At 55.6% G+C, this 22,779-nt stretch overlaps 1 protein-coding gene and 1 pseudogene across 2 annotated transcripts in view; one reads left to right on the top strand and one right to left on the bottom strand.

The window, feature by feature from the left end:
- Positions 1-22,779, bottom strand: part of ITPR3 (inositol 1,4,5-trisphosphate receptor type 3) — a gene marked incomplete at its 5' end in the record, with an annotated part of 65,590 nt that overhangs the window by 22,883 nt on the left and 19,928 nt on the right. The window contains 20 exons of the mRNA XM_082847606.1: positions 1,896-2,095; positions 2,765-2,906; positions 3,416-3,560; positions 3,648-3,899; positions 4,819-5,001; positions 5,395-5,514; positions 6,057-6,229; positions 8,594-8,755; positions 10,281-10,422; positions 11,038-11,198; positions 11,292-11,391; positions 12,638-12,780; positions 12,979-13,029; positions 13,579-13,674; positions 13,930-14,076; positions 14,691-14,774; positions 16,029-16,127; positions 16,316-16,474; positions 16,996-17,082; positions 18,682-18,803. Coding sequence (XP_082703732.1) covers positions 1,896-2,095; positions 2,765-2,906; positions 3,416-3,560; positions 3,648-3,899; positions 4,819-5,001; positions 5,395-5,514; positions 6,057-6,229; positions 8,594-8,755; positions 10,281-10,422; positions 11,038-11,198; positions 11,292-11,391; positions 12,638-12,780; positions 12,979-13,029; positions 13,579-13,674; positions 13,930-14,076; positions 14,691-14,774; positions 16,029-16,127; positions 16,316-16,474; positions 16,996-17,082; positions 18,682-18,803 — 2,768 coding nt within the window. The remainder of the gene's footprint in view (positions 1-1,895; positions 2,096-2,764; positions 2,907-3,415; positions 3,561-3,647; positions 3,900-4,818; positions 5,002-5,394; positions 5,515-6,056; positions 6,230-8,593; positions 8,756-10,280; positions 10,423-11,037; positions 11,199-11,291; positions 11,392-12,637; positions 12,781-12,978; positions 13,030-13,578; positions 13,675-13,929; positions 14,077-14,690; positions 14,775-16,028; positions 16,128-16,315; positions 16,475-16,995; positions 17,083-18,681; positions 18,804-22,779) is intronic.
- LOC309968071 (ubiquitin carboxyl-terminal hydrolase MINDY-1-like) lies at positions 20,390-21,273 on the top strand (annotated as a pseudogene). Its single transcript has one exon. The product of its transcript is annotated as a ubiquitin carboxyl-terminal hydrolase MINDY-1-like (transcript).

The raw sequence follows: 22,779 nt of genomic DNA, 5'->3' as shown, positions 1-22,779 counted from the left end.
TGGTCTGAGGTCAGGAGGCCAATCTCGCTCTAGGAAGAGTGAGGGGCCACCCCGAATGAGTTCCAGCACTCCGGAGGCTCAGCATTGATGTTCAGGACCCTATGGGACAACACAACCAACAACATCAAGACTCCCCTACCCAGGGAAGGCATGTTGGTGCAGCCACCGTGGAAAACAGTATGGAGGTTCCTCAAAAAACTAAAAATGGAGCTGCCGTATGATCCAGCAATCCCACTCCTGGCATAGTATCTGGACAAAAATATAATTCAAAAAGATACCTGTACCCCTATGTTCATAGCAGTACTATTCACAACAGCCAAGACATGGAAACAACCTAAATGGCCATTGACAGAGGAATGGATAATGAAGATGGGGTACATATACACGATGGAATATAAGTCAGCCATTAAAAAGAACGAAATAATGTCATTTGCAGCAACATGGATGGACCTGGAGATTATCATACTAAGTGAAGTAAGTCAAACAGAGAAAGACAAATACCATACAATATTACTTATATGTGGAATCTAATGTACAACACAAATGAACCTACCTACGAAACAGAAGCACACTCACAGACACAGAGAACAGACTTGTGGTTGCCAAGGGAAACGGGGGTGTGCGGGAGGGAAGGATTGGGAGTTTGGGATGAGCAGACATAAACTATGACATACAGGATGGATAAAGAACAAGGTCCTACTGTTTAGCACGGGGAACTATATTCAGTACCCTGTGAAAAACCATAATAGAAAAGAATATTTTAAAAGAATGTGGATATATGTATAACTGAGTCACCTGCTATACAGCAGAAATCTAACACAATGTTGTAAATCAACTATACTTCAATAAAAATAAATAAATAAATAAGGACTCCTCTTCCCAGGGAGGTCCAGGGCGCCCTCTCCCCAGCTCCTGCCTCAGTGATGGTGAATGGTACCTCCTCTCAGAATGAGGCAGAGACCGCCCCCCCGTCACAGCCCACTCAGTCCCTCTTTCCCAGGCTGGACGCTAACAGGGATGGGAAGGCAGCTCCCCAGGTCCAAAGGCCGACTCTTGTCCTCCTATCCTTCTCTGCCAAACAGACCCTGGGGTTCCTGGGAGTAGGAGGGAACCAAGGACTATGGGGGAGCAGGAGAGGTGGGGTGGGGGGTGAGGACACAGGGTTTGCAGACACCCCTGACTGACCTCTATCCTCTGTCATCATGGGGCACAGAGCCTCTGGCCACACCCAGGACTCAGATCTGGAAGCCCCCAGCCCCCAGAATGAGTTAGAAGTCCCCTCTTCTGACTCCCCTAAACAGACCCTGCCCAGACTGGGTCCCCAGGGACATCACTGCATTACCCTTCCCATCCTCTGGTGGAAGCACAGCAAAAGCAAAGGGTCCTCATCCCTTCTCAGGACCCTATAAAGCCCCTTCCCCAAGTGCTGCTGAGGAGTCTCAGACCCAGAAGACACCCAGAAGAAGGATGACTGTGTCCACCCCACCAGGAAACAAGCTCTCAAATCTCTAGCTCTGCTTCAAAACCTGTGTGACTGCAGAAGAGTCCCCTCCCCGCTTTCCCTTCCCTCATCTGGACAATGAGGGGACAGCGTGCACCAGAACCACTAGGAGGGCTTGTTACCGCACAGACAACAGGCCCCACCTCCAGTGTCTCTGATCCATAAGTCCCAGGTGGGGCCCAAGAACCTGCATTTCTAAGTTCCCAGGTGAGGCTGATGCTCCTGGTCGGAGGACCACACTTTGAGACCCACTGGGCTAGACGGCTCATTGTGGAGCCTCCCAGCACTAGATACTATGATCTGAGGGGGCTTCACCTCACCAACCTCCTCATACCTGACCCCCGTTCTCCTGCCCTGTTCCTAACACCTCCCGCCACGCTCCTGGCCCAGCCACCTGCAAGATTTCCAGAATCTTCAGTTTGGTCTCCATCACCACAATGTTCTCATTCTCCTCAAACTTGCTTCTGTCCAGCGGCTCAGGGGCACCGGCGCCGGCAGGCAGGCTGGGGGCGCCAAAGACAGACTGCTTGCGGTTCAGCACCATGGTGGACATCATGTGCCCCACTCCCTGGATGGACCGCCGCACGTTCTTGCCTGCAGAGCGGCGAGCAGAAGGGGGTCACAGAGGACACACGGCAGGAGCACCTGGTCTGACTCTGTCTCTCTCAGCTGCAGGGCAAAGTCACCCTAAGGAAGGGGCAGGGCTTCCTCCACCCCAGGAAGACTTCCTGGGGGAGGTGAGCTTTCAGCCAAAGCTGGGAAAAGAAGGGAGGGCCAGGGCAAAGGTGAACTGTGTGGGGAGATCAGTGAGAATTCTCATGTGGGAAATCACGAGAGCTGTTACAGAGCACGGGGGACTCAGGGGACACTGTGTGGAGAGCACTAAAGGCCAGGGGTCAGCCTCCGTGCACTTTTTGTTTGAATGATTCTTTGCCACCAGTGGGTGTCCCTGACGGCTGGGCTGTTTCCTCTTGATAGCAGGGTGTGTCCCCCCATCTGACTGGGAGCTCCCCCGCAGGGCGTCATTATCTCCCTCAAGACCAGGCTATGTAGGAAGGCAACTCGCCCAGACCCCAGGGTCTCCACAGTGCCTAGGCAGGGGGCCTCTCTGGTCCAGCCAAGGCTGGAGGAGACTGGGGCTTAAGACACTCACTGGCAGAAGAGCCAGGAGGCAGGAGGCACAGGAGGGTCGATGGGAAAGGTAAAAGGAGACTGAGAAACACTAGGGTGGGTAGCGGATGGCCCGGCGGAGCAAAGCCTCACCGCCTGGGTCCTCATAGACTTGCAGCATGGCTGGGGGGCCCTGCACGCAGTCGATGATGCCCAGCAGAGTGCGTGTGAGCCGCAGCAGCTCGCTGAAGCTGTAGAAGCCGAAGTAGATGAGGTTGTGCGCCAGGCTGACCACCTGCGGAGAGGGGTGGCGCCGAGGTGAGTGTGGGTGGGGCCAAAGTGTGGTGGGTGGGGCCTCATGAAGGGCGTGGTCTTGTGGGTGAGGCCAGCCCAGGGAGTATAATGAGGGACAGATTCCTCGGGAAAGGCTCTAGGATGTCAAGGCTGCATGGACACGGAACCAAAGAGTCCCAGACAAGGGCAGCCTGACCCCAGAGGGTTACCGAGGAAGAGAGGCCTGCAGAGGAGGCCACTGTGGGGAGGACAGGGCAGAAATGCAAGAAGTGGCGGGTGGCTCCTGCCAGGGGCCCGTGACCCAGCCCTGGGCTGATGTGGTGAGTGGACGAGGGGGAGGCAGCCCTCTCTGGGGCGTCAGGAGAGAAGCCTCCCTCCCAGCGATCTATGAGGTCTCCCTGCAGTGGCGGGGGCACTGAGGGAAGTGAGGTCGTATATCCCACACCCTACCCTGGGGAGTGACCAAGACCCAGGAGGGGGCAAGCCAGCGTGCTGCTGACCCCAGCCCACCTCAAAGGTGAGCTTGTTCTTCTCCTCATTGGCAAAGGGCACGGCCTCGCTGACCACGTTGTTGAGGTAGTCCTCCACGAACTCCATGGTGCTAGCAAACTTGTTCTTCTTGTCATCTCGGGAGGCGTTGAGGTTGGAATCATAGCTGGGGGTGGAGGCAGCGAGGCATGAGGGTCCCCTGAGATCCTCCCCCTCCCGCCGAACCCTGCCCACCCTCCTCCACCCAGCTCACTCCTTGATGGTGATAGCCGTGGGGATCTCAGTCCAGAGGCGGGCGAACTTGACGGGTGTGACCAGTTCCTGGGGGTCACGGTCCACGTGCACATGCAGCATCAGGTGGCAGAAGGAGGCACGCAGGTCAAAGGGCAGCATCTCGTCCGCCATGCACAGGAAGATGAGGTCAACGCCCAGCTGCTGAGAGATCTCATCAATGGCCAGGTACTGCCGGTCCAGGCACATGCGGGCAAAGAGCTTCAGCTGGTACCTGCGGGGCAGGGAGGACGGTGAGGACGTGGCAGGTGGGCTCGCAAGGGCTGCTGGCACAGGCCTGGGCCTGCTGAGGACTTGAGAAAGTGGCAAAGGGACTTAGGTTAAGCCACGCACCAGCCACTGTAACAGGACCCAATTCTGAGCAAGCCAAGTGGACAGAAACCCAGTCTGGGATTGAGTAATAGCAAATCTCCCCTCTTTGCTAAGGAGGAAGGTGCTTCTGGCTCAGCCAGGACAGGTCTTCATGGGAAGAGGGATGGCACAGAGAAAGGCTGGGAGGGGCAAGGGAGGAGAGCTCGGTAAGAGGAACCCTGCTCGGGCAGGGGGTTGAGGCCAAGACTGGGAGACAGAGGAGGGGAGGGTGCAAGACCAGGGTGGAAGAGCTACAGAAATGAAGGCTGTAGGAAGCTTTGTTCTGCACCAGGTCATGCCCTCTGCCTCCTCGGAGGCCTGCATTACCTACCCCAGGCTCCATGGCCAGGCAGCCTGGGTTTGGATCGTGGCTCCCTGCTTACAGCTGTGTCACCTTGGGCAAGCTCCTTTACCTCTCTGTGCCTGTCTCCCCAACTTTATAATGCGAGTAATGATAGTCTCTACTTCACAGGGTTGTCGTGAGGCTGACATGAGTGATTGGGTGAGTGTTTTGACCAGCGCCCAGGAGACAGTGAGCCCTTGATGAGTGTTATCTAGTTTTCTTATTTTTTAAATACGAATGTATGGGGACAGGTGTGGGTTTGTTTCAGGCCTCACCACTGTGCTGAGCCCGGCCTCAGGCCACCCAGTGCTCCTCGGGCCGCCCAGTCACCCATCACTTAGCCTCCCTGGTGAAGGCGGAGGCAGGAGCCCCCTCGAAGCTGCTGGGGCTCGTCCCGGGGCAGGGCCTGGCGAGGCCCCCTGGGAGGAGCATGAGGCACCTGTAGTAGCTGAGCACGTTCTCATCGTGGGCGTTGCCGGCTCGCGCCTCCTGGGCCAGCTGCCTGATGCTCTTCTCATGGTGCTCGTTGTTCTTGTCGGTCCACATGAGCCACACTTCCTCCTCTGAGTACTCGATGCTCAGGTACTCAAGGGACTGCGCCATCTCCTTCACGGGCCGAAGCCTGCAGACCGACGGAACCCATCACAGGGAGCGGGGCCCAGAGCCCTCCCCGAGCACCCCCGGCCACACAGACCTCCCCTCCCAGAGCTGGGCTGAGGGCCAGTCAGGCTGCCTCCCCTGTGGGACCCACCTCCAGCTTGCGACCCCAGACAGACCATGAGCTTCTGGAAGGCAGGGGCCTGGGCTCATTCTCCTCTGTGCCCCCATCCCCTCCCCCACACAGTGCCGAGCTCCGAGCTGGCCACACAGCAGGTACTGGGTATCTGCAGAGAGCCTGCAGGTTCTAGCGTGAACCCAGACAGGGCCCCAGCTCTAAGGCAGCGGGGGGTCCGGGCAGGGTGGAGGCCTGGGGGGGGATGTGAGCTGCGGGTAGGAGACAGCGCAGCCGGCTCACTCGGTCTGGATGAGAATGTCACTGTTCTTGGGGTCCAGCACACACTTGCAGATGAGCTCCTGGGTGACGGGGATGGCGATGTGGTTGGACACACACAGGTCAGAGAGGTAGTCCAGGAACCTGGAGTGGTTACAGCAGGGGTGGGGTGAGGGACTCAGAGGTGGCCCCCCCGTGGGGACATAGCCCACCCTCCTCCTTCCCCAGCTGGCAGCATCAGCTCCCTGGCACTTGGAGTTTGCTGCTCCTGCAACCTTCTCAAAGCTTGTAGACAGGGATATGGACTCCCGGCTCCCTGGGGAGGGATGACCCACAGTCATCACCCTGGGGCTAGATGGGAGTCCAGAGGGTCAGAGGAAAGGAGACACAAGGAAGGAGTGATATTCAAAATATTTAACTGGTCCAACGCAGGCACTGGCTTGGCCGCTGGAGAAGGGTCTGGGGGCCTCCTGCTCTACCAGGAGTCAACCCCCTTGTTGCTAGGTTGGGCCAAATATGGGAGGGGACATAGGGAGGGGCCGGGGGGGCCAGGGCCTCAGAGAGGTGGCAGTTTATCAACAAGTGCAGAAGGATTTCAATATTTAACAGCCAGCACCAGCTGCTTTCTCCCCTGGGCAGCAGTGGGAGGGGGGAGGGGGGTGGTATGGCGGGGGAGGGGGGCCCACCTGGGCTCCCGGTTCTTCCGCACCAGGCTGACGAAGGTCTCCACCTCCGTCTTGGTGATGTGCTTCTCCAGGAGCTTGCGGTTGTTGTGCAGCAGGGCCGTGATGGTGTCTTCGGCCAGGATGTCGTAGCCAATCTGGGACTGCATCATCCCGAACTGCTTGGCGATGTGCTCCTGGGGGGTGGCCGGGCTGGGGGTCACAGGGAGCCCAGCTCTGCTCCAGAACACTGCTCCCAGGGCCCCAGACAAGCACCCGACACCAGCAGGGGACCCCGACCCTAGGAAGCTAAGGGGTCCAGGAGAGGATGCCAGCTCCGGGCAGAGGGCAGTTTTATGTAATATAGTTATTTAGCTCACCATCCATCTCCCTACCAGAGTGAAACCCCCACGAGGGAGGGACCCTGTCTGTTTGGCAGGGCCAGCTACATGATTGGTGGGGCCCAGTGAAAATGAAATAGCAGGACTCTTCCCAGAAATAAGCCCACACACCTACAGTCAATTGATCTTCGACAAAGGAGGCAAGAATGTACAATGGGAAAAAGAAGTCTCTTCAGCAAGTGGCGTTGGGAAAGTTGGACAGTGCGTGTAAACCAATGAAGTTAGAACACACCCTCTCACCATACACAAAAATAAACTCAAAATGGTTTAAAAACTTAAATATAAGACATGACACCATAAAACTCCTGGAAGAGATCATAGGCAAAACATTCTCTGACATAAATCGTACCAATATTTTCTTAGGTCAGTCTCCCAAGGCAAAAGAAATAAAAAAATAAATAAACAAATGGGACCTAATCAAATTTAAAGCTTTTGCACAGCAAAGGAAACCATAAACAAAACGAAAAGACAACCTACAGAATGGGAGAAAATATTTGCAAATGATGCGACCGACAAGGGCTTAATTTCCAAACTATACGAACAGCTCATACAACCCAACAACAACAAAAAACAACAACCCAATCAAAAAATAGGCAGAACAACTAAATAGACATTTCTCTAAAGAAGAAATACAGATGGCCAATAGGCACATGAAAAGATGCTCAACATCACTAATTATTAGAGAAATGCAAATCAAAACTACAATGAGGTATCACCTCACACCAGTCAGAATGGCCATCATTAAAAAGTCTAAAAATAACAAATGCTGGAGAGGGTGTGGAGAAAAGGGAACCCTCCTACACTGTTGGTGGGAATGTAAGTTGGTGCAGCCACTATGGAGAACAGTATGGAGGTTCCTCGGAAAACTAAAAATGGAATTACCATATGATCCAGCAATCCCACTCCTAGGCTCATATCCAGACAAAACTATAATTCAAAAAGATATGTTCACCCCTATGCTCACAGCAGCACTATTTACAATAGCCAAGACATGGAAACAACCTAAATGTCCATCAACAGATGAGTAGATAAAGAAGATGTGGTATATATATGCAATGGAACACTACTCAGCCATAAAAAAGAACAAAATAATGCCACTTGCAGCAACATGGGTGCAACTAGAGATTATCATACTAAGTAAGTCAGAAAGAGAAAGACAAATACCATATAATATCAGTTATATGTGGAATCTAAAATATGACACAAATGAACTTATCCATGAAACAGACACAGACTCACGGACATAGAGAACAAACTGGTGGTTGCCAAGGGGGAGGGGGTTCGGGGAGGGACAGAATGGGAGGTTGGGATTAGCAGATGTAAGCTTTTATACATAGAATGCATGAACAACAAGGTCCTACTGTAGGGCACAGAGAACTATATTCAATATCCTATGATAGGACTGCCCTGGTGGAACAGCGGTTAAGAACCCGCCTGCCAATGCAGGGGACACGGGTTCGAGCCCTGGTTCGGGAAGATCTCACATGCCGTGGAGAAACTAAGCCCGCATGCCACAACTACTGAAGCCCACGCGCCTAGAGCCCATACTCTGCAACAAGAGAAGCCACCTTGATGAGAAGCCTGCACACTGCAACAAAGAGTAGCCCCCGCTTGCCGCAACTAGAGAAAGCCTGCACGCAGCAACGAAGACCTAATGCAGCCAAAAATAAATTAATTAATTTTTAAAAAATATCCTATGATAAACCATAATGGAAAAGACTATTAAAGAAAGAATGTATATGTATGTATAACTGAATCACTTTGCTGTATGATAGAAATTCATACAACATTGTAAATCAACTATATTTCAATAAATAAATAAATAAACTAGAGGTAATATTAAAAAAAAAAAAAGAAATAGCAGGACTCTTGTTCAAAAATTAAGAATTTCAAGACAGCCACAGTGGAGAGTTAAACCCAGCATGAGGCCCCTCTAAGGATGGAGCCAGGTTGTGCGCTGTGAGGACAGCCCTACTATCTGGTTTGGTTCCCTGCAGCATCCTCATCCTTGGGGCCTGAGACGGCGCTTGGCACACGGCGCTTAGCACACCGCGGGTGCGCCTTGGTGAACACGTGCTGAGTGAATGAGAGCAGGAGTGAGGGAGGGAGCGAGCCGGCCAGCAGGTGAAGGGGCAGCAGTCCAGGCGGCGTGCAGCCCACCTGGTTCTTGCGGTAGTCCTCCTGGGAATGGCGCAGCACGCGGTAGCACAGGCGAAACATGTGCTGGTAGGGGGCGTTCTTCTGGTCCGAAAGCTCCTCCAGCCGCACCAGGGGGCCCTCACCCCCCTTGTCACGGAACGGGGTCTTCAGAATGCCAAAGATCTAGGGGAGCAGGGAGAGTCAGGAGGGATCCCCACATCTGCCTGCACCCCTAATTGTCCCAAGAATCCTAAGCCCCAAACTGACCCTGCCTGGAAGCCACCCTGACATTAACCCTGAGCTGATTCTAAGCTAGACCATGACCCCCGCCCACTCCTTACTCACTCCCCTCTCCTGGCTGGAATCCCAACGCTGGCCCTCCCCAACGTGAATTCTAATCCCAACTCAGATCTTGGGCCTGGCTCAGCCTCTGGGGGAAGAGCTGCGGCTCACTGCAGCTCAGGGGTCTGAGGCTAAGAGAAAAGGCAGGCCAGGCCCGTGTGGCCAGAGCTTAAGAGACCAGACACAGGCCTGCCTTGTCCAAAAGGATGGATGTGGGGATGTAGGGTTATATAAAGCCAGGCTGGCAAAGTGGTAACAAGTGAATTCAGGCAGTGTTTGTTGTACTATTCTTTCAATACTTTCCCAACGTTTGAAAATTTTCATAATAAAAATTTAGAAAAAATTTTTTTTAAAAAAGCACAAGTTTGGGCTTCCCTGGTGGCGCACTGTTTAAGAATCCGCCCACCAATACAGGGGACATGGGTTCAAGCCCTGGTCTGGAAAGAGCCCACGTGCCGCAGAGCAGCTAAGCCCGTGCACCACAAACGCCAAGCCCGCGTTCTAGAGCCTGCGAGCCACAACTACTGAGCCCGTGTGCCACAACTACTGAGCCTGAGTACCACAACTACTGAAGCCCACGTGCCTAGAGTCCATGCTCTGCAGCAAGGGAAGCCACTGCAATGAGAAGCACGCTCACCGCAGCGAAGAGTAGCCCCCCGCTCGCCGCAACTAGACAAAGCCCATGCGCAACAACAAAGACCCAACACAGCCAAAGATAAATAAATAAAATAAATAAATTTATTAAAAAAAAAAAAAGCTCAAGTTCTCAGCCTGATATCTGAGTGCAAATCCTGGCCCTGCTGTTTCCTAGCTGTGGATTCTCGGTCAAGTTACTCCAACTTCTGCGTGCCTCAGTTTCCTCATGGGTAAAATGGGGATAATGATTAATAAATAAGCTCTCCCCGGGTTGGGAGGATCAAATGAGTCGATTCATGTAGGGCACTTAGGGCAGTGCCTGGTACATGGTAAGAGCGCAATAAATATTGCGGGTGTTGTTTTTTTTTTTAAGAGATGATAAGATCAACCATACCTCCATTTTTTTAAAATAATAATAATATTTTTTTTAATTTTTAAAAGGAATTGATGAGAAACATCAGGGAGACTGCAGCTCAGCTGGAGATGGGAAAAGGCAAGCTCACATTCACAAGACGTCCTGTTCCCAAAATTAAAAAAAAAAAAGCATGAGTGGACTTCCCTGGCAGTCCAGCGGTTGAGACTCCGTGCTTCCAATGATGGGGGCATAGGTTCAATCCCTGGTCAGGGAACTAAGATCCCACATGCCGTGCGGCCAAAAAAAAGGTGTCCTGTTCCCTGGTCACTGGCCTTTCCCCGAGGCCGCCCACCCCCCATGCATGTGCATGGCCACCTGTTTGAGGATGTTCTGCTCTCTCATCAGCTTCTGCCGCTCCCGGTTGGGCTTGGTAACCATGATGTCCAGCACGTTCTGCCCGTTGTTGGGGACGTCGCTGACGAAGAACACCAGGTCCTCCAGCAGCTGGATAACAAATCTTCACGAAGGGACGCCAGGGGTGATGAGTGTGAGGTGCCGACCCTGGGCACCCCCCAGGACCCCCGTAACATGCCCCCTGGGGCAACCAGCCCTTCCGCACGTGCCAGCCCTGCTGTCACAGCACAGAGCCCATCATCTGCCTTCCATTTCTCTCCCAGCTTCACCCCGAACTGCTTTCCAAACACACCCCTCACCCCACCCACCCTGGATCCAAAGTGCCCTCTAGACAAAGAATCTCAGGATACTCCGATCTGGAAAGAACCAATAGGGCACAGGCAGGGTGTTTGATGTGAAGGGCTCTGCATTTCCATCCACCACTTCCTAGCTGTGTGACCTTGGGCAAGTCTCTTAACCTCTCTGAGCTTCAATCCCACCATCAGTAAAACAGGGGTAATGATGGCTCCATCAAAAGGCTAGTTCTTGGAGTATGTGAGCAGTGAGGCTGGGGTCCAAGGTCAGCCAGGGCCCCGCAGGGACCAGTCCCCACCTCTGGCACCCTGCCCCCACCCAGCCTATCCAGATTCTGCTTTGTGACTCCTTTGTTTGTGAAACACAGGCCCCAGGAGGACAAGGGCTCTCAGGAAACCTCGGCAACCCTGCCCCTGAGGCCCACCTGCGGTCATTCTGGCTGATGAAGCCCTCGTTGAGTTTCTCCACGGCGCTGGCCAGCATGGAGCTGGCGTCGTTGGCAAAGTCCAGGTCTCGGATCTCGGACACAGGAACCGACACAATGGCGAAGGCTTCCTTGTCCTCCTTGGTGGGGCACGTGCCCAGCTGCAGGGACAGAGGTCAGCAGGGCACTCAGGGACCAGCCTGGGCCCCAGCCCAGCCCCCAGCCCAGCCCCCTAGCCCCGATGGGCCCCACACCATGAGCCGGATGGGTCGCTCCTCCTCGACATCAATGGGCACGTTGGTGCTCTGGATCCACGTGTTGGTGCAGAGGTGCCGCAGCCGGACATACGAGTTCCTGCAGGCAGGGGGGCGGACAGAGCAGGGGGAGTGCGCCACGGAGCGTAACCCGGCAGTCTGCCCGCTCTAACCCCTGGGGCTTCCCATCTTCCACCTGCCTCCACACCCAGCAGCCGTGGGACAGGGGCACGGGTCCCCTCCAGGTGAGGAGCCTGAGCCAGAGAAGAGAGACCAGCAACACGGCCCCCAGGCCCTGTACTAACTGCTGCGCTTTGCCAGGCCCACATGCCTTGCCCAGTCTCCCCAGAACGAAGCTCTGAAAGCCCAGGCTTAATTACAAGCTCAGGACCCAAATTTATTGGGACAAATGAGGCTATTTAAACTATCCCACCTAGTGTCAACTACGCATGTAGTATTTTCACGGCGGAAATACTCATGTCTTTGATTATGAAATACAATTAACATTCAGAAATGAAAAATAACCTGAATCTCCAAACACACCTGGCCCCAAGTTTCCGATAAGGGATCGTGGGCCTACAGTGATTCAATGAATTCTCCCATCAGCCCTGCTGACGGGCAACTTGATAGTCTCACTTCACAGGTGAGGAAGTTGGGGCAAAGTGACAGAGTCAGCTGCCTGAGATCAGCCAGCCAGTCAATGCTAAAGCCTGCTTGACACCCAGGAAGTTTCTTGATGTTACATTTTAGAATCTCGGGGTTGAGGGGGCCTTAAATGTCAGGAGGTCCAGCCGTCACATCCAATGCACCCTGGACAAGCTGTCCTGCCGCCCGTGCCTGAGCCACAGGCTGAGTGGCTTTAAAGAACACTGGAGCAAAGGCTTTTTTTTTTTTTTTTTTTGCGGTGCGCAGGCCTCTCACTGTTGTGGCCTCTCCCGTTGCGGAGCACAGGCTCCGGACGCACAGGCTCAGCAACCATGGCTCACGGGCCCAGCCGCTCCGCGGCATGTGGGATCTTCCCGGACCGGGGCACGAACCCGTGTCCCCTGCATCGGCAGGTGGACTCTCAACCACTGCGCCACCAGGGAAGCCCTGGAGCAAAGGCATTTTGATAAAGAACTAGCACAAGGCGGCACCCAGGGCGCAGGGCCCAGGGCCGGGCACATGGCAAGCATTCAGTGGTGGTGAGCTGCCTACAGGCCTCAGAGCTGCATCCCCAGAGGGGCAACTCATGGCAGGTCCTGAGGCCAAAGGACCTCAGAAGGACAGAGGAGTGGGGGGTGCAGGGAGTCCAGGTGCCAGCCTGGGCACCCCCGCCGGCGCCCAGGCACACAGCGCCTACCTACCGGGGCACGAAGGAGTCGGTTTTCTGCAGCGTGGTGGGATCCAGCTCGAACAGAGAAGCAATGTCGTTGCCGTGGGGCACAGCAACCAGGCGGTATTTGATCTTCTCCCCAGCGTTCCGGCGACCTGCGCGGCCCTGGGCCCCCTGTGGTGAGGACCTCAACTCAGGCAGGAGCCCCTTCCTCCTCTCAGGCCCCCTGAAACCACCCAGGATCCACCTGAGAGGCCGTCTCCCTCCAGCCCACCTCCCAGGGTTTCGCGGCCTCCCCGGCCCCACCCCCGCCCACCCCAGAGCTGTGCACAGTCACTCTTCCCGGCTCTGGAACCCTTCTCTGGTCCTCACCGTTCCCGCTGCCTTGGGATCAGAGGCGTCACCCTTGTAGCTGGGGTTCTCCTGCTCAGAGATACAAGATAGGGGGGCTATCCACATGACCCCCACTCCAAAATACAGTCTACATATGGCCCTGGGTTGGGGCAGTCAGGAACCCCCCCAACCTCCCATCCCAGCCCCCAAACTCATGCCACTCCTTGTTGACATGGAGGAGGCACCAACTAGAGCCCCAGGCCCTGCCCTCACGGCCCCTCTCCAAAGACCCACAGATGGACGCGGACATACACACATGAATGCCCCAATATACACAAGCCTGTGCGTTACGGACAGACAAGGACGTGGAATGTAAGTTCCACAAGGGCTGGGAGTCATGCTCACTGCTGTATCCTCAGTGCCTAGAATAGCTCCTGGCACACAGTAGGAGACACAGTCATATTTGTGAGACTTATTCATAGTCATGCACGTCTTTGACAATATTTGTTAAGTAGATGCATGAGTGCAGAGAAGCCAGGGTCCACAGACACATGTATCTCTGTGCAGACGTGTGCCAGGCACACATGCTCGTGCACGCACGGCCTGAGCTCCCAGGATGCCCTCTGCCTCCCCACTCACCTCAGCAGCCAGGTAGTTGCCCGTGGCCAGGTGCTTGAAGCGGTACAGGCCGTTCCAGTGGCCAGCTCCTCCACGGCAGGGGTCATGGTGGACCACCTGGCGGGTGCAGGGGTGTCAGGCTGGAAGGAGGGGCTGGCTGGGGAAGGGGAGGCATGGCGGGGAGGGGCACCGCAGGCCTGGAGAGCTCTGGGTGGATGGCTCTGGGACCCGCTCTGGCCCGTTGGCTGCAGAGGGGCTCAGACGAGAGACGGATGGGGGTGGACCTCCCACCCTAGAGGGGGAGGAGGAGCGCAGGAAGCCCAGGGCTGCAGAGGAGGGCTGGGGCCCAGGCGCCGGAAGCAGGGATCTGACCTCCACCTCCCAGAGGGCATTGGAGCTGGTGGCCGAGGTGGCGGACTGGCGCAGCGTGGTGCGCAGGAACACCTGCAGCTTGCCCTTGTACTCATCGCACGTCAGGAACTTCTCCTGCTCCGCGTGGAACAGCCGCACCACGTCTCCCTGCAGGCGGCAGGGCGTGGGCTCGGGGCAGACAAGGACCCTCCCGGGGGAGGAGCCCACCTGTCTCAGATACTGGCGCAGCTCCTTCTTGAGCCAGCAAGCCAAGGGTGGGGTGCACACCTAGCCCTCCGAGAGGGCGGCCCCTCCTGCCAACCCCTTATGTCCTACAGGCCCCGACCTGACAGCCTCGCATCCTTGTCCGAGAGGGCACAGGGCAAAGGGCAGGGGGCCTGGCCTAGAACCGTGGAGAGGTGTCGAGGGCACAGGGTGCTCAGAGAATCTGGGCCCACCCCACGGTGGGGGGATGGGGACCCCCACTCCACTGCCACCCCCTTAGCAAGACAGCAAAGTGAGAGCAGCCAGGACTGGGAAAGGATGGACAGCGGGGTTGTGAGGCCAGAGACAAGAGAAGGGGAGGACCAGCTGGGGCCGCTGGGTAGGGCCCTGTGGGAGTGGAGGGAGGCCGGATGGGGGTGCAGAGGCAGAGAAGGGGCAGCATGGAGGGGAGGGCCAGACAGGGAGCAGAGCTGGGTGCTCGGAAGGTGGGGGCAGGCAGGCAGGGGGACCTGTGGGGGTAGGGCGGGGCTGTTTCCGGGGGAGTTCCCAGTCCTTACCCCTTTCAACACCTCCTCCAGGTGGTCTCGGAACTGCATAAACAGGTTGATCTTCCAGCTGGTGTTGCAGTTCACAGAGTTGACCTGCGGAAGCGCACAGAGACCCGTGAGGCCGGGCAGGCCCCCAGCCGCTGGGGAGTGGGCCTGTGCCTAAGACCCGAAGCGGGTGAGGGGAGGCCAGCTCAGCCCCCATTAGAGCACAGGGGGGTGTCTTCTCCCAACCAGGGCCCCCAGACCCCAGCCCAGCTGCCCTGGGGCCGCCACCCAGTGGGGTGGAGGATGTAGGCAGACACTGGGAGACAGGCAGGGAGCAGGGAGGCCCACCCAGCCCCTCCAGCTGTAGACAGGACTGGAGGAAGCAACCCTGGGTGGGGGGTGGGGGGGTACGTGGACACCCATCTGCTGCCGGGCTGGCCCTGTTACCAACCAGGGTCCTTGGACTCTAATCAACAGAAATGAGTAAGAGTCCAGATGAAAATTTCAGCCAAGGCTTTAGCAGGACTCCTACTTCAGCACTAGGGAGGGAAAGTAAGACACAGGTGGCCCTGCTCACTCTTCTTATATGGCGGGGTGGGGGGCGGGGGGCGGTTCATGGATGGGGCCAGAGGGGCGATTTAGGTGGCCTGCCCGCCCCCTTGGTGGTGCCCGGCACAGTACCCTGCTTTTGCTCCCAGCACCTCAGAAATGGCAGTTGGTTTTTTCGGCCTTTTTGTGCCTTACTGTTCACAACTTGCCCCAGCTGTGCACGCGTGCAGTTCCTTTTAGTCTCTTAGAGTTTCTTTGTATTTTGTTGCCTGAGGAGATGTTTGTCCAGGTGCAAGGGCAAGCACTCCCGTAAAGGGTCCTAGGTCCCAGCCTATATCAGCCCACCACCCTGTTACCAACCCAGGTTCTTGGCCTCTTTAATCAGGAGAAATAGGTAAGAGACCAGATGAGAAATTCAGGCACGGCTACAGCACCAGGGAGTGGAAACAAGGAACAGGTGCCCGTGCTTGCTTCCTGAGGCCGGGCAAGCTGGTCCCTTAAATGGGCTGAGGTCAGGGGCGGATGCATGGGTTAGGTCGGAGGCGTGGCTTAGGCGATCTGCCCGCCCCCTCGGTGGTGCAGGCATCATGTGCAGGACCTGGCTTTTGCTCCTGGGACCTCAGAAGTGGCAGCTGGCTTTTGGCGTTTTTGTATCTTATTGTTCATCGTTGCCCTGACTGTGCATGGGTGCGGGTAGGTTTAGTCCCTTACAGTTTCTTTGTATTTTGCTGCTCGGGAGACACTTGTCCAGGTGCAAGCGCTCCAGTGAGGGGCCCCTGACCCCAGCCTATCTCAGCCCAGCGCCCCGCTCACCTCCTTGCAGCCAGCATTGTCACTGAGCTCATAGTTGCTGGCATGCAGAGGCTGCCCAGCGTTGACAGGGTTCAGGATCACCTTGTCCCCGACAACCACCTATGGGGACAGAATGCAGCAGAGTGAGGGTGGGGACGGCCGGGCCCCCAGGCTTCCCTCTGGCCGGTCTGCCCCCTAAGAAACAGGCATGAGCTCATGCAGCCCCCACACCAAAGACCCTGGAGAAGCCCCCCTGGCGCTGTGGCCTGCGCCTTCCAGCAGGCCCCTCCCCCCAGCCCTGTCCTCACATTGTCCCCGTTGCTCCGCAGCTTCCAGAAGGGCTGGATGAAGAGCCAGGAGCCCTCGTTGCCTGTGGCATCCAGCGTCACCCGCATGGCGTTCTTCTCCAGCAGGGCCGGCAGCCGCTTGTTCACGGTCAGGTACTTGTTACTTTTCATGTGCAGGAGCTGAGAGGCGGTGGGGGGCCAAGCAGTGGGGGGGGGAGTGAGGTCACCCCAGGAGGCCAGCCCATCAGAAAGGGGGGGGCTGGGGGGCACACTGGACCCTTGGACAAACAGACCGAGACAAACATGGCCACACGCACAATCACACACCCAGTCCAGCACCCGGGTGATCACACAAAGAGCTAGCGCTGTTCTAAACACCCTAAGAGTAGTAGCTCGAGGGACCTTACAGCAACCAGAGGGAAGTACTATCACTGGCCTGATTGTCCAGTTGGGGAAACAGAGGCCCAGGGAAGTGAAGTAGCTTGCCCAGGTCACAGAGCCAAGATGTGAACCTGGACCTCGGGGCTCCAGAATCTGTGCTGGTGGCCACAGTGCTGAACACACACCCGTGCACACAGCCATTCAGGCCACACGGCAACGGGCACACGTAGAGGCAGACGCGCAGTCACAGAGACAGTCCCGGGTTGGCTGGTGCCATGGCACTGGCACCCCTCAACCCCACACCTGCCCCGGCGTCACACCTGGATCACACTGCCGTACTTCACGACGTCCCCATGCACCTTCTTGTTCTCTGTGTCATTCTGCTTCTGCTCCATCTGCGCCGCGTGCTGCACAGACATGCACAGAGGTGGAGGGCGGGCCCAGAAGCCTGCTACTGAAGGGACACATCTTCCCACCCCCCCACACACATGCAGGTCCTGGCACTGCACCCAGAGTGACCCTCCTGAGGCCATCTGGCCTGTTCCTCCCACTACTGACGAGAGAACGAGGCTCACACAGCCAGCGGCACCAGATTCCTCCCCTCAGGCCCCTCCTCGCCACCTCCCTCTGGAGGGGGCAGCCAGCAGGCCTGTGAGCCCCCTACGCCCCAACACCCCCAGCAGATAACCTAAGGTTGTGCCTCACTCCCCTGCCTCACCAGACCCCTGGTGCCCCAACAGGGGACCCCTGGCCCAGCCCAGACACCGGCAGGTGTGCTTGGCGGCATTTCCTCCTCCCCTCCACCCTCACTCCTCTGTGACCCTCCCTCCCCAAACTGTGTGTGCTCCTAGCCCACCGCCTCCAGGGAGCCTTCCCTGACGAGCCACATCCAGCTCTGACAGATCCAACCCTGATGCCGCCAGGATTTGGTTTGCATCCCACTGGGGACACCATTTTAGGTTCTTCTGTCCCGTTAGACTGGAAGCTGCCCGAGGATACACTGTGCCTCCTCCATCAGACGGGGGGGTCCTGGAGGTGGGGGCTCTGTCTCCTCCATCAGACGGGCTCTCTCTGAGGGCAGTGGCCCCTCTGCCCCTTTCATCTCCTCAGTCCCATTATCCGGGACTCATGCCGGAGGCTGGTGGGAGGAGGGCTGCCGGGGAGCCACGCCAGGTACCACGTGACTCTCCACAAACCTACAGTGTACGGCTGTGTGACCACGTGTGGTTCTGAGTGTCTGCGCACGCGTGAATGCCCTACGCCCAGCCAGATCCACAGCTCAGCCTGGGCCTGTGGCGGCAGCAGGAAGAAGCTGCGACGGCCCCCAGCCCAGGATGAGAGACGGCCTTATTCATAACAGAGCTCAGCAGCCCACACCCAGCCCCCTCTTTCCAGCCCAGTTCCCGGCTGTGGGTCGGGCCCCCACCCTTTCCCCATTTCACACCACCTCCTCAGAGAAGGGGATACGGGGAAGCAAGGTCTGCCTGATGGGGGGCGGGGCCCCAGGTCCGGGGGAGGGTCTCAGAAGCAGGCTGCAACGTTGCTGACCACAGCCAATCCTCCCACTCTCTTTTCCATGGGGATTGGGCTGGACGCTCTGAGCTCTGTCCAGAGAGAACCGCCCAGGATGTAAACTGAGAGGCCTGAGAGCAACCACCAGGCCCTCACACCACACAGCAAGGTCGGCCAGAGACCCAGGGGCCGTCTAAGCCCCACTGCCGACTCGTAGGATGAGCACAATGGCCCAGTCCCCTTGAAGGGCCCCAGGCTCCAACTCTATAAAATGAGGGGTGAGGTTAAGACTAGTTCTTAAATCAGGTTCGCTGGAGCCACCGTCTCTAGGAGCCCCTGGTAACTCCATGTACAGCTGCACAGGTCGTTCACTGCACGGTGGTGTCCAGCTGAAGGCCTGGCTGGCAGCTGAAGTGCAGTCCACAGTTCACTGAGGCATGTGGCCTGGGACAGGGCACACACACCTGCGCGTGCACACACCTGTGCACACACACCTGTAACTTCTGCAGCAGCACCACGTCGGCAATCTTCTCCTTGTCCTGCTTGGTCTGCTTGGCCTTCCAGTACTGCTTCTGGGCCGAGTAGCGGTTCATGGGACACACCTTGAAGAGGCAGTCTGAGGAGGGAGGGCAAAAGGAGGGAGCTCGGTTCATGCGGGGCTCACGGGAAAACCCTGGCCTGCAGCCCTGCCCCCAAAGCCCACCTCTGCTCTCCCCACCCCTCTCCACCCCGCCGCCCTTCTTGGGTGGAGAGGCAGTGGTCAGAAGACCCCCGTGGAACTCGGAGCATCCTGGATTGTGCTGAGTAGAATGGAGGGGCCCAGAAGCAGGTCTGAGAGTGGGACCCCCCCTGGGAGGCGGACGTGTGCCCTCTTCCCCACGGGAGATTTATCAGAGGCCCTTGGGCCACCACCCCATGCCCTGTCTGTGTCCAGGTTTTGTGGACATTGGCAGCTGACCATTCACATCAGCATCCTTTCTCTGGCCCACCCCCATCTTGCCCACAGATGCCTGGGAAGTTACATTCCCCCCAGCCCCCAAGGGGTGTCCTCCATCCACTGGCAGCAGGAGGGGACCGCCTGCAGTGGTCCCTGTGGGATGAGCCTGAGCCCTCTCTTCCCCCGAAACCACCTCCTTGCTCGGCGCCCTCACACTCCTCCTGGGACCCCTCCTCAATAATTCTCCCGCTGTAGACTCTGCTTCTAGGGAACTCAGCCTAAGAGAGTGCCGATCAGAATTCCAGAAACAGGTTCTTTATTACCTGATTTTTATTCTGGACACAGATAAAGCATCAATGATTTTCACAAGCCCAAACTCCAGAAAGGATGTCAGATTTTTCTACTTCTGGAAAGGAGGCATGAGTTGGAAAATCCTATTCTAAAGTGTGATGTGAAGAGATAGAGGATTCTGGATCCCTGTGAAACGTTGGCACGGGGACTGGGCCTGACGATAGCATGAGCCGTGCTGGGAGGCAGTGAGCTCCCCGTCACAGGAGGGAATCCCAGGAGGGCACAGGGCTGGGCTCACAGCCTCTAAGACCCCTCCCAGGCCGCAGTGCCTCCACAATCAGCAGTGCTCCCGCAGCAGAAACACAGGAAGACGGTTGTGCTGGGAACCTGGACAGGGGCCCCTGGGGGAGCAGATCACAGAGACGGGGCCCTGCCTCATGCCTCCTTTATATATATGTCACATAATGCTCGTTGATCCCACTCCTGGGCTTATATCAGGAGAAAACTCTAATTTGAAAAGATACATGCACCCCAGTGTTCACAGCAGCACTATTTACAATAGCCAGGACATGGAAGCAACTTAAATGTCCATGGACAGATGAATGGATAAAGAAGATGTGGTATATAGACACAATGGAATACTACTCAGCCATAAAAAAGAATGAAATAATGCTGTTTGAAGCAACATCGATGGACCTAGAGATTATCATATTAAGTGAAGTAAGCCAGAGAGAGAAAGACAAATACCATATGATATCACTTACATATGGAATCTAAAAAAATGAGATAAATGAACTTATTTACAAAACAGAAAGAAATTAAAAAAAAACAAAAAAACAGAAAGAGACTCACAGACACAGAAAACAAACTTATGGTTACCAAAGGGGATGGGGGGCGTTGGGGGGAGAGATAAATCAGGAGTTTGGGATTAACAGATACACACTGCTATATATAAAATAGTTAAATAGAAGGAAGTGATCGCACCAGATGAGGTCATGGCCCACCTTGGAGACTGCCTTCTGTCCATCAAGCCCCAGGAGAAGTCAGAAGGACTTCAGCTTAATTTTCAGCAGAATGTGGACGATGCAATGACAGTGCTGCCTAAACTGGCCACAGGTCTGGATGGCAATGTGCTATTCACAGGTGTCTCTGATTTTGAGTATACACCCGAGTGCAGTGCCTTTGACCTACTAGGCATACCTCTGTACCACGGCTGGCTTGTTGATCCACAGAGTCCTGAGGCTGTGAGTGCAGGTGGGAAACTGAGTTACAACCAATCATCACCTGCAAGCACTCCGGTGACACCAACCTCGGGACAGAAGGCCTGACCGCAGAGCAGTTCCTGGAGGCCACCGCCGCGCAGCTGACCTAGCACGGTCCGTGTGAGCTAACAACACTGCCAAGGAGGGCGAACTTAGCGTCTTTTTCCGGAACAACCACTTTAGCCCTATGACTAAGCACAAGGGTCACTTGTACCTACTGGTCACCTACCAGGGCTTTCTACAGGAGGAGCAAGTGGTGTGGGAGAGCCTGCACAACGTGGACGGAGACAGCTGTTTCTGTGACTCTGACTTTCACCTAAGTCACTCCCTGGGCAAGGGACCTGGAGCAGAAGGTGGACCAGGACTACCTGATCGCCTTGTCCCTGCAGCAGCAGCAGCCGTCGCGAGGCACATTGGGTCTTAGCGACCTGGAACTGGCCCAGCAACCTCAGCAAGAGGCGTACCAACAGCGCCAAGCAGCCCAGCCCGCGTCAGCACGGGCCCTGTCACCGCAGGGGAGAGGAGCCGCGTTTGGACGCCCAGCTGCCGAGTGTCGGCAAAGGCCGAAGCAAGAGTCCGACTGTGTCCTCCTGTAGCCCCGCTCAGTCCCAGGCTGCCCTGCCTCCGCTCTCAGAGGTTGGGGCTATTCTGCTTGCTCCCCAGCTCAACTTGAGATATGCAGGGTAACTTATTTATGGAATGTTGGGGATCAGAGCAGGCAGTAAATGCCAAGGTCAGACTTGGTGACGTCTTTGCCCCAACCTGCTGCCTCCTCTTCCTCCCAACCATCCCAGGCAACACTGGGGTTGGTGGGGTGAGGATTTCTGATTCCCAACTCCCCTTCCCCAGAAGAGTCACATTAATATACAGACTCAGGCTGCAGGGTGAGGTCCCCGTCTAGAACACATCTCCCCTACTTTCTGCTCCTGCAGGCCCACCCGTATCCAGCCATCTGTTTGTTTCAGGGTTTAATTTGGGTTTCTATCTCCATTATTTGTAATGCCTTCCTAGGGGTTTGGAAATAAAACTTCTTTCCTGAGAAAAAAATAAAAAATAAGATAGATAAATAACAAGGACCTACTGTATAGCACAGGGAACTATATTCAATATCTTGTAATAACCTATAATGCAAAAGAATCTGAAAAAGAATATATATACACACACACGCAGGCACGCACACACATTATGTATAACTGAATGAATCATTGTGCTGTATACCTGGAACTAACACAACATTGTAAATTAACTATACTGCAATTTTTAAAAATGGTTTAAAAAAAAGAAGAGAAACACAAGTCGAAAAAAAAAATGCTTGTTGAATGAATAAATGATCTGAGCCCTCTAAAATGTTTGTGGCCCACCCCTATGAGCAATGCACATCTCCATGCTTTTACTCTGCTGTGCTCTTTGCCCAAAGGCGGCCCTGTCCAAAACCCAAGAGGGGCCAGAATCTTCCTTCCCACCAAACTGTGGGGCAGAAGGGCAGAGAGGACAGAGGGTGAAAGGGTAGCCAGGAGACCGGGCCCACGCAGGACCAGCAGCAGCAAAGGCCAAGAGAAAAGTCTGGGTCCAGGGGGGAGTCCTACCGTAAGGACTGTGTGTGCTGGGGGGAATGCACCTGTGGGTGCGGGGGCACAGGGCTGGTGAGGCTGCAGACAAGAGGATGTTCCTTTATCAAAGTCAGCTGACATTCCCCGAAACTAAGGTATGCAATACTCCAAAAACTCACTACCACTGCACAGAACCATCTGGGGCGGGGGAAGATTTAAAAAATACAAACTCTCAGCTCCCCCATAGATCTTGGTAGGGGTCAAGGCCTGCAGATATGCATCGTGAAAGGCACACCCCACCCCCACCCCCGATCCCAAATGGTTCTGCTGCCCAACCAAGGCTGCAAAGCACTAGCAGGGGATTCGAGACAAGAACAGATCACAGGCAATAAAGTTATCCAGCCACAATTCCACATAAACTCTGTATAAATCATGTAAACATCTGTTTCTAATCTTTAACATTTAGACTCAATTTACAGAACACCGAAGACCCCATTGCGGTTACAGAAGAGAATGCAAAGCTTATTCAGTCTTGATGTAAAACTGAAAGGG

The sequence above is a fragment of the Leucopleurus acutus genome (assembly GCF_964270905.1).
Source record: "Leucopleurus acutus genome assembly, chromosome: 10".
NCBI classification, from domain to species: Eukaryota; Metazoa; Chordata; class Mammalia; order Artiodactyla; family Delphinidae; genus Leucopleurus; species Leucopleurus acutus.
This window is presented reverse-complemented; position numbering and strand designations above follow the sequence as displayed.